Raw genomic sequence first — 11,114 nt, forward strand, 5'->3', positions numbered from 1 at the left:
TTCAGCATTGTCGAGTGGGTGCAAGCCACCTCAGTGTATAATCAATCCGTAGCTTTTGCATCATTCTGCCTCCTGCCAAGAATAAGTAACAATACTGATCTGCTGCCATTGCATGGGTGCTCTACCCTGCCACATTCTTTATTATGAAGGAATTTGGTCCCTTTCCCTATCAAAAGACAGCATGCCTCACAGTGACATAGCTGGAGTCACCTGGCAATGAAATAATTTTCCATTCTCCATGATGTGTACTTCCCCACTTTCATCCCAATATATCTCCATCTTTTTTCTCCTTCTTCTAACGTCAGTGACTTGTGTTGGGATCTGGGTCCAAGCCGCCAATGCGCTCCCAAGGAATCATTTCTCTTGCATGAGCTCAGGCAATGACTTGACTGTTGACAGGTACATAGGTACATCATCCATAAACACTCATTTTGCAGCAGGAGTCAATGGATAGCAATCAAACACAGGCTTATTTTCCCATTCCTAGCTAGGGGTGTTGAAAGGCCAGAGGTTGTACCTCAGCTGCCACTTGGCTCAGCGGGAATCATTAGGGGGAATCTTACCACCTCTGAAATATTTCTGCCATCGGGACAAAAGGCAGGTCCCAACCCTAATAGTGTCGGCTGGCCACATTGCATTGCAATCTTATAGGTGGTGCTCAGTTAAGAGGCCACTTCAACGTTCACCATCCAATTAAGGATGGTGGACAGGTTCCTGAGGTGGACGGCCCAATCAGAGGCTCTGAAGCTGTGGACGGCCTGCAACCCAACCGGGAGGGCGCAGCTGAAGCAGGTAGAGGACAGCGAGGGCACCTCAAAATGGAGGTGCACTCTGAAGGCATATGAAAATTTAAAAATGAAGAATAGCCACAGCTGTGAGGCCATCGTTGTGAAGGGGGAAATGCTGTGGCCATGGCAGTGGCTCTGTGACACTGGGATGGGGGGATTTAGAGGAGGCGTTGATGGCATCCCAGCCTGCCACCAGGAGGCCACCTTAAGGTGCCTACTTGGCTTTGGCCTCAGTGGAAGGCCCATCCATGGTCAGGAAGAATCTGACAGTGGGGGCACCTTGACCCCCATTAGTCCCTAAAGAGTTCCAAATTGGCTACCCACTATTGCTGGGCGGGTAGTCTCTACCGCTGTGTCCATGCTTCTGGAAAGATTGCTCAGAGGCAGGAAAACCTGGGGCAGCCGGCCCATGCGCTATCTTCAGATTTTGTTCCTGATCCCATGGTCTGAGTCAGAAGGTCGTGGGGTTCACATCCCACTCCAGAGATTTGAGCACATAATCCAGGCTGACACCTCAACCCAGTACTGAGGGAGTGCTGCACTATCAGAGGTGCCGTCTTTAGGATGCAACAGCAAACTGAGGCACAATCTGCCCCTCTCAAGAAGATGTAAAAGATCCCATTATTTTGAAGAAGAGCAGGGGAGTTCTGGTCAATGGCACTAAGAAAAATAGTTGATCCAGTCATTTATATCATTGTTGTTTGTCGTTTTTTTTTTGTGCACAAATTGGTTGCTGTGTCTCCTACTTCACAACAGTGACTTTACTTCAAAAGTAATTTATTGACTGTAAAGCGCTTTGTGACATCCTGAGGTCATGAAAGGCTTTAACTCAGCACAAACGGAAGATTGAGGCTGCCCGATCTGTACAGCTCAGTTCAATACATGGCAGTACATTTACCAGGTAACATCTTTCTCTGTTGCCACATAACCGAGGTTAATGACATCAATTTCTCCTATCCAGTACAAAGAATGAAAATCCAAACCTTACCAACGCTCCAAACAATCAAACCGTTTTGCAGACACACTCATACAGCACAATAACACTACAATTGTTTTCATGAATCTGGTATGTAGGCAGTGTAACGAGATGAAACTGGAAGTCTTACCTGGAGCTCTACTCCATATCCATTGAAGACAGTCACATTGAAGGTGCATTGTAGAGAGCCGTATGCAGATAATGGAAGGAAGTCTGTGGAGTCTATGTACCCTTCTGAGTCTGAGAAACTTACACTGCACGGAACTGGAAACAGAAGGTTACTTTAACAAATACATTCCAAATCACCTTATTTATTTATTTAGAGATACAGCACTGAAACAGGCCCTTCGGCCCACCGAGTCTGTGCCGACCATCAACCACCCATTTATACTAATCCTACACTAATTCCATATTCCTATCACATCCCCACCTGTCCCTATATTTCCCTGCCACCTACCTATATACCTATACTACGGGCAATTTATAATGGCCAATTTACCTATCAACCTGCAAGTCTTTGGCATGTGGGAGGAAACCGGAGCACCCAGCATTGCATTATCTAATTATCCAAACTCAATACAGTCCAATGTATTCTCCTGTTCCTAACTGGATATCAAGTGTGAAATATTATGGTGATTGATATCTTTTGTTTCAAGCACAGAGGTTGCTGGCACTGTATAGCCTTAGCCTATTGCAGTAGCAAATAACCCCAATTACTCTCTACTTCATTTCAATCCATCAGTCTGTAGAGGTAAAATTGGGTGTCATTTTGACTGAGGTTGGCTTCAACTGTCCAAACCCATTTCATTTACCCATGCCAATTGACAGCATCAGACTCTGGAGCCCAACATGTGATCACCCCCACCACCTCCACCACTGTCCAATGCCTACACCAACCCTCTTTAGAGCTTAGCTTAGGCGTCAATCATGGTTCAGTGGGTAGCATTCTTACCTCTCAACTAGAACATTGTGGGTTCAAGTCCCACTCCTGAGTCTTGAGCAAAACATTTAGACTGATAACCAAGTGCAGTACTGAGGGAGTGCTGTGCTGTTTAAGGTCCATCTGTTGGCTAAGACATTAAACTGGGGCCCTGTCTGCCCTCTCAGGTGGATGTAAACGATCCCATGGAACTATCTTGAAGAAGAGCTGGAGTGTTCTTCCTGGCGGCCTGGCCAGTATTTATTTGTCAACAAACATCACTAAAAACAGATTATCTGGTCATTTATCACATTGCTGTTTGTGGGAGCTTGCTGTGCGCAAATTGGCTGCCGCATTTCTTACATTACAACAGTGACTACACTTCAAAAGTATGTCATCGGCTGTAAAGTGCTTTGGAACATCTTGAGGTTGTGATAGGTTCAATACAAATGCAAGATCTTCTTCCTTACATGAGTGATGCTGCTGATGAGACAATTAGTTTGAACTTGATTTATTTCAGCGGTTGGTGGGGGAGGGGAGGGGGTGGGGGTGGAGATGGGTGGTGGCAAGCTGTCTGTGGAGGCACACACATTGAATATGTCAATGAGGCCTGAGGACCAATTCCTGGCTCTCCTCGGGCCTCAAGGTTTGGTCACCCTCTGCCCAGTCAGAGCCTGAAAACAGGCCCGAATGAAAAAACCACCTCAGGGTTTCATATGGAGTGCTCCTCCATCCTTCACATTTAATCTATGGGTCACTGCTGACCATTGCTTGCACCCCTGCCTCCCAACTGCCTCCCACACTCCTGGACTTACCTTAGACCTTACTGTGACCAGTGAGCTACCTCTAGGACTGTGACTGGCACTCACAGCTCATTATACTTTACTAATCAGGTCAGGTCAGCCAACCAATTTGATATGGTTCTGCTGCTGGCCTCATTAAGTGGGTGCAGCTTGGCCTGGGGTGTCCACATCTCTTGGTCCCTCCTTTTCACTTGAAAAGAATCAAAGGAACTAAATTCAAGACCCTATCCTAAGGGAGGTGACACCCAAACCTCATCAGAGAAATTGTACCTTTGTTTCATTTCTCTGGGCTGGATCAAAGCCTGGATCTTTTGCACAAATCAGCACGCCCACCCCTCTCCAAGGTGAGAAGGGAGACTTCCATTCTATTTTGCAGGGCTGCAGTCAAACCCAGATCTCAGAGGAGGAAAGGCTCTTCTTTTTAGAGCATCATTCCAATGCACTTTGCCTCCGCATCCATACCATCGCACTAGAGGACCGTGGATATTCCTTCACTGCACCATTGGCCATGCCTTCTTATGCCTGGGCCCCAAGCTTTGGAATTCCCTCCTAAACCTATCTGTCTCTTTACCTCTCCTCCGTTAAGTTGTTCCTTGAAACTGACAACTTTGACCAAGCTTTTGGTCACCTTTTCCAATATCTCTTTATGTAGCTCAGTGTCAAATTTTGTTTTGACAATTGTTCCTGTGAATCAACTTGGGGGCAGTTTTACTATGTTAAAGGCACTACCTAAATGTAACTTGCTGCTGATAATACCTGCTGTCTGTAAAGTGGTGATTACAGTAGTTGTTACGATGGTTGTGGTGGTTGTGTCTCTGCTTTCGTGCGTTGCAGTTTCCATTCCGCCCATTTCAGAATCTTTCTCAGAATGTTCTGTTCCCATTGCTGGGGTCTGCTGATCAGTGGGAGGGATGACTGTAGCATCCGGTGAGATGTCCTTGCTGGAGCTATGGGTTGCCTCCAGACTAGGTTGAACAAGATCAGGTGAATCTGTGATGTAGGGACCAAGCTGAACCGACGGCTGCTGTGTTGTTCCGTAATAACTGGGGCTCAGTGATTCCGTCGGTGCTGCCAGTCCAGTGCGATGAGCTTCCAATTTGATGCCCGGCAGACCTTCCGGAACTTCTGGCCTATCTGTCATCATCTCAGGGACTGCAGAAGAAGAGCGAGGGGTTGAGTATGAAGTGAGGGCCCTTGATGATGGTGTGGCTGTGGTCTCCAGGGTCGTGTCGACTATTTCTGTCGGGACTCCTTTGGCGCTCAGGCGTTTGCGAAGCGAGTCTACCTGTCTCGGAGAAGGAAGCTGGCGCCTTTGCGGGAGAGGCTGCATGGTTAATCTGACGGGAACGGAGGAGGGCAGTAGCACAGCCTCCTGGTGCAGGAGGAGGTCCTTCTTCTGCATGACCGCGTTGAAAAAGTTGAGCTGAGTGTGGATGGTGCTCTGAAGTTTAGTGGACTCTTGCTCTCTGTCACTGGCATCGATATCCTGAGCCACTTGACCATTCTCCAGCAGTTGGGATTCGGTTGTGGTGACGAGGCCTCCTCGAAGACCAACATCTAAAGCAGAAAAGAAACAGAATTACATTCAGAATGAAGCAGACAATTTTTAACTAGTGTTACCAACTCTGGTTGGATGTTTTCCTGGAGGTTTCATTGCATGACCTCTCACCTGTCACACCCCATCCAGTAAAACAGCCTTTAGCTCACCTCCAATATTTTTATAACTGATATAATTGAAAAAAAGCTAATAACTTTTTTAATGCTCTCCTGGGTTTGTTCACATTTTAAATTCCTGGACACACCAGTGCAATCCTGGAGGGTTGGTTACCCTACCTTCAAAGGCAGTGCAGTATTATCCCTGACATGAAAGAAGGGTTGTATGAGCAAGACGATAATGAAAGGAAGCAATAGTGGTAAGAATATACAATATCGTACTGATGCTGCTTTAGTCAGTCTATACACAGTCACTGGATTTATCCCAGGGTTGTCGGTTTAATCCCCCAATGCAGGACCATGACAGCCCTGATAGATAGACCCAAACACCATTTCAGTATTAATATTTTGATCCTTACAGTAATGTTCAATTAGCTGCGGCTCAGTTGGTCACACTCTCAACGCTGTGTCAGAAGGTTGTGGGTTCAAGTCCAACTCCAGAGACTTGACTGCAATAGTCAAGGCTGACATTTGTTCTGATAAGATGGTAAACCAAGTCCCTGTCTGCTCCCTCGAGCGGATGTAAAAGATCCCATGGCACTATTTTGAAGAAGATCAGGGGAGTTATACCTGATATCATGGCAAATGCTTATCCCTCAATCAGCATGACTAAAATAGATTGCCTGGTCATTATTGCATTGCTGTTTGTGCGACCTTGCAGTGTGCAAATTGGCTGCTGTGTTTCCTCCATTACAACAGTAACTGCACTTCAAAAGTACTTCATTGGCTGCAAAATGCTTTGGGACATCCAGTGATTGTGACAGGTGCTACATAAATGCAAATCTTTCTTTTTTTCATTCAACCTTATTCAAGAAATTGATGATAACAGGCTGCGTGGAACAGTCACTCTGATTCAGTAACAACACCACGGAAGACTTCAGTAATATTCCACAACTGATTGCTGCACTGTTTAGAACTTTTATAAACTAGCATTTGGCAATCGTTGCCTTTAATAGGTGTGGCATTTTAAGAAATTGCTGTAGTGCCTCATTGTATTTGATAAAACGTTATCCTGATCTGAACTGGCATTGTTGAAAGTGATCATCGCTCATCTTAGCAAGCACTAGTGAGTGGACACAGAGGTGTTGGTTTTGACCCTTCCCAACTGATGAATATACCCCAGGCCTCAAACATAAGCCAGCAAGTGTGTTTTAGGCCATGGCTGCCCAAAACCCACTACAGCTACCGACTCCATCCTTCTCCCTGGAAACAGTCTGAGATTAAGCCAATCCGTTTGCAACCTTGCTGAAACATTTGACCCCAAGATGAGCTTCTGACCTCACACTTGTGCCATCACTAAGATCACCGATTTCTACCTCCGTAATAACGCTTGACTTCGCCCAAGTCAACTCATCTGCTGCTGAAACCCTCATTCATGCCTTTGTTACCTCTAGACTTGACTATTCCAACACACTCCTGGTTGGTCTCCCACATTCTACCCTCCGGAAACTGGAAGCCAAAACTCTGCTGCCCATGTTTTAACGGGCACCAAGTCCCATTCCCCTATTACCTCTGAGCACACTGACCTACATTGGCTCCCAATCAAGCAACGTCTAGATTTTAAAATTCCCATTCTTGTTTTCAATTTCCTCCATGGCCTCATCCCTCCCTATCTCTGTAATTTCCTCCCCCACCACAATCCTCTAAGATATCTGTGCTCCTTTAATTCTGGCCTCTTGTGCATCCCTGATTTTAATCGCTCCACCAGTGGTGGTCATGCCTTCAGCTGCCTAGGCCCTAAGCTCTGGAATTCCCTCCTTGCACCCCTCCGCCTCTCCACCTCACTTTCCTCCTTTAAGATACTCTTAAAACCTACGTCTTTGACTAAGCTTTTTATCATCTGACCTACTATCTCCTTTTGTGGCTGGGTGTCATACTTTGTTTTATAATGCAGCTGTGAAGCTCCTTGAGATATTTCATTCCATTAAAGGCACTATATAAATATAAATTGTTGTTGTTACAGATTGAAATCAACCCCAGACATCCACACAGACTGATATGATGCACAAGGAGACACTAGGAGGGAAGCATAAAAAATGAAGAAATCGAAAATGAAATAAGAAAAGGATTCCCGTTCAACAAAAGGACCTTTATTTGAAAGTGCAATTCAAACTCTACCCAATCATTGGAGCTGTAACAGCCTCCTATCTTGTCTTTGAAATGAAACAATCAACTAAGAATCTAATAAGCCTTTCAGTATGAAAACTGACACTGGTTGAGTTTTACCCAATTTATCTTTCGCTCAGTGTATAATTCACTTGCACGCAAATCATTTGCTGTTAAATCTTCACTCTCCCAGTGAGAGTACAGGTCAAGGGCTGAGATTAATTTGCAGGCCTGGCTTTGATTTTTCTTTTATTTGTGTCTAAATCTCAATCTGCCAGGGATCAGAACTGATTTTGCACAGCAGGATATCCTTAGATTAGATTAGATTAGAGATACAGCACTGAAACAGGCCCTTCGGCCCACGGAGTCTGTGCCGACCATCAACCACCCATTTATACTAATCCTACACTAACCCCATATTCCTACCAAACATCCCCACCTGTCCCTATATTTCCCTACCACCTACCTATACTAGTGACTATTTATAATGGCCAACTTACCTACCAACCTGCAAGTCTTTTGGCTTGTGGGAGGAAACCGGAGCACCCGGAGAAAACCCACGCAGACACAGGGAGAACTTGCAAACTCCACACAGGCAGTACCCAGAATCGAACCCGGGTCCCTGCAGCTGTGAGGCTGCAGTGCTAACCACTGCGCCACTGTGCCGCCCTTCTAATATGAGGAGGGCATGGGGCGGGAGGGGAGGGGATCGGGGAAGGGTGCCTGGGAGAAGGAAAGGCAAACTTGTCGCAGCTGATCAAGTTATTAATTGATAAAAGGCTTTGTCCTGCCAAAATATTTCAATGCAACTAAACTTGTCCCTCTATTTTAATATGCTGTAATTTCATGAACTATAAGCCTTACCTTCACTTTTTTGTAACTGGTTGTCATAAACTGGGAACCTGTCCTGGACTTATGACGTCCTGGACTTTAGGCTCCTTACCACATATCACGACCCCACTCTTGCCTGCCAATAAATTCTTGCATATATTGTAGGCATGCGTGTTTGCACACAATCACACACACATGCATCCACACTCATGACTGATGGATAAGCTTGTTTGGGGTTTCAATTGAGATGTAGTAAAGTGTGCAAACAACAACAACTTGTATTTATATAGCATCTTTAATGTAGTAAAACGTCCCAAGGCATTTCACAGGAGCATTGTTAAACAAAATTTGGCAACGAGCCATATAAGGAGGCATTAGGATAGATGATCAAAAGCTTGGTCAAAGAGGCAAGTTTTAAACAGCCTCTTAAAAGGGGAGAGAGAGGCAGAGAGGTTTACAGAGGGAATTCCTGAGCTTAGGGCCTAGGCAACTGGAAGCACAGCCTCCAATGGTGGAGTGATGCAAATTGGGGGTAGGCAAGAGGCCAGAATTAGAGGATGACGGACATCTTGGAGGATTGTAGGGCTGCAGGAGGTTACAGAAACAGGGAGGATGGCGAGGCCATAGAAGATGTGCAAAATAAAAATAAAACTTCTTAAAATCGTGACATTGCCTGACCCCGAGCAATTTTAGGCCAGCTAGCACAGCATTAATATGTGAACAGGTCTTGGTGTGAGTTAGGATACAGGCAACTGAGATTTGGATGAGCACAAGTTTACAGAGGGTGTAAGGTGGGAGACAATAAAGGTTCCAACATTGAAATGGCATTGCTGATCAGACTATGGGCAAACAAGATCTTGCATCGGCAGACAGAATGCACAGCCTGGGTGCTCCCCATAGCAGGACAGCTCACTGCAATATCAGGCATCTCCATAATCTGACACAGAAGTCATTTTGACTTAAGCATGTATTCCATTTGGATCCATGAGCTGTAAATTACCAAGAAGCAGACGTACAGATTACGGATTGAGGAGCTAATGTATCTTCTCGGTCTTAAAATACAGCATTAGCAATAGTATATATACATTAGATAGAGCTTTGTGATATGTCACTGAATTACTGCCATAATCATTCTCCCAAGAGCATCATCTTGAGCCGTAATATATCTTGTTAAAAATGCTTTTACTCATATTACTATTATTGGAAATACGATGTTTTACACTTTAACGCTGCACTGTCTTATTAGTTAGGAAAACACTTATGTGGTGAAATGATTTGGTATTCATTTAGCATTGATCAGTGAAGGAATACTGAGAGTTTACAGTGTAGATGCATTTGGGTGATACCAGAGAACCAAAAATTATTATTTTGAAATGAGACTTGAGATACAGGAACAAATTCCAATGGACTAAAAGGAGAGTTACTCAAATGCTTTGAAAATTATGAAGTGTTTTGATAAGGTGATTAGGGAAAGACTACTCTTCTTAGTGATTCAGGGAAAAGGGGTCATCAATTCAAAACTGTTACTAAGAGAGTGAAGAGAAATGTTAGGAGAAAGTTTTTATGCTGAGAGTTGTAAGAACTGCAGACTTTGGGACCCCGACGTTGGCTGAGAAGTGGGTCCCGAGCCCACACTTGCAGGAAGTGGGAGTGGTTCAGCGATTTTACCGCAAATTGCTGGCAGGCCCTTAAAATAGCCCTTAATAGGGCCTTTAATTATGCAAATTGTCTGCCCACCTCCTTGCAGCGGGCAGCTGATCCACCTCACAGCCCACTGCTGAGATACCTCCCTGGCGGCGGGACTGCATTGGGGAGCTGACCCAACGCGGCTCCCTGCTATTTTACCAACTCCCCCCACCCCCATCCTCCTCCTCCCACCGCCTCCATTCCTGCCACCCGGGGATCAGCAACATCCTGCCCCATGGAATGCTTTGGAAAAAAAAGGACTTTTCACAACATCAGGACATCCCAAAACGCTTTACAGCCAATGAAGTAGTTCATTACCACAGGGCATCATTGAGGCAGAGACTACTCCAGCGGTTAAGGGAGGAAAAGATAAACATTAGAAACAGAGGAAAATATGGGGTTATAGGGAGGCCCGCGGGCAGTGAGATTGATTTTTGAATCCTTCAGCAAAGAGCCTGCTTCTGTGTTGCAAACTTGTATGCTTCTGAGTCTTGTAAAGAATTATAATTAATTAACACGACATGAATATTCATGTTTACTGATAAGCATGGCTGATTTCTTATTCTGTTTTATTTCATGGGTTCTCAGAGGACGATCCTTTATGGCACCAATGTGATGTCATTGCTTTTACTCGAAACATGCCATTTTCTGAGTGAAATTACCATCTTGACGCCAGTTAAGGCCAATTTTGTGCAGTAGGCTCCCATCCACTTAGAACGGGACTGAGAGCAGTTAAGCTCATTTCACATGGGACCCTGAGAGCTCACAGACGGAGGAGACTTTCATCCCACATGGTTCAGAATGGAATACCTTCTCCACTTTCAGGATCAGTGACTTGGAAAAGATCTGTGGCAGATTCTTAGAGTCAATTTGGAAGAGTGCATGGTGTCATGTAATGTTATGCCGCTAAAGTTGAGGTATTCCTTTAAGTGCAGAAAATTAACAATATACTGTGAATACCTCCTGGTGTCTTTGTTACAGTTTCTATCTGTGCCCTGCTGGCTCTTTTGTGCTACTGTTAATAACTTGTTTTATAGTGCCTGCATTTTTGACACTTCATGCTCTAGTAGTTATTTCTTGTTGCCTTTATTTATGTTAATGCAGAAGATTTGTCACTACTTACTTATCAATAGCTGGTTCAGAGGCAAGTATAGTTAACTATGGGGAAAACATACATTAGGATCTGAGTCCAGGCCAGGGAAAGACTCAGGGCTGGGATGGGGAGTAACTGGGGCTTAGGCCAAGCAGGAAAACACTCCAGCAGCCAGGGAAAAGCTGGATATGGCTGCAAA

At 45.0% G+C, this 11,114-nt stretch overlaps 1 protein-coding gene across 1 annotated transcript in view; it reads right to left on the reverse strand.

Moving 5' to 3' along the window:
- LOC137382900 (seizure 6-like protein) overlaps nucleotides 1-6,633 on the reverse strand; it is a 145,080-nt gene extending 138,447 nt beyond the window's left edge. Inside the window, exons 1-3 of the mRNA XM_068055478.1 lie at nucleotides 6,588-6,633; nucleotides 4,243-5,043; nucleotides 1,895-2,028 (exon numbers count right to left, since the gene is read on the reverse strand). Coding sequence (XP_067911579.1) covers nucleotides 1,895-2,028; nucleotides 4,243-5,043; nucleotides 6,588-6,633 — 981 coding nt within the window. The remainder of the gene's footprint in view (nucleotides 1-1,894; nucleotides 2,029-4,242; nucleotides 5,044-6,587) is intronic.
- Between the last annotated feature and the right edge of the window lie 4,481 nt (nucleotides 6,634-11,114).

Source organism: Heterodontus francisci, chromosome 23, assembly GCF_036365525.1.
Source record: "Heterodontus francisci isolate sHetFra1 chromosome 23, sHetFra1.hap1, whole genome shotgun sequence".
Lineage (NCBI taxonomy): Eukaryota > Metazoa > Chordata > Chondrichthyes > Heterodontiformes > Heterodontidae > Heterodontus > Heterodontus francisci.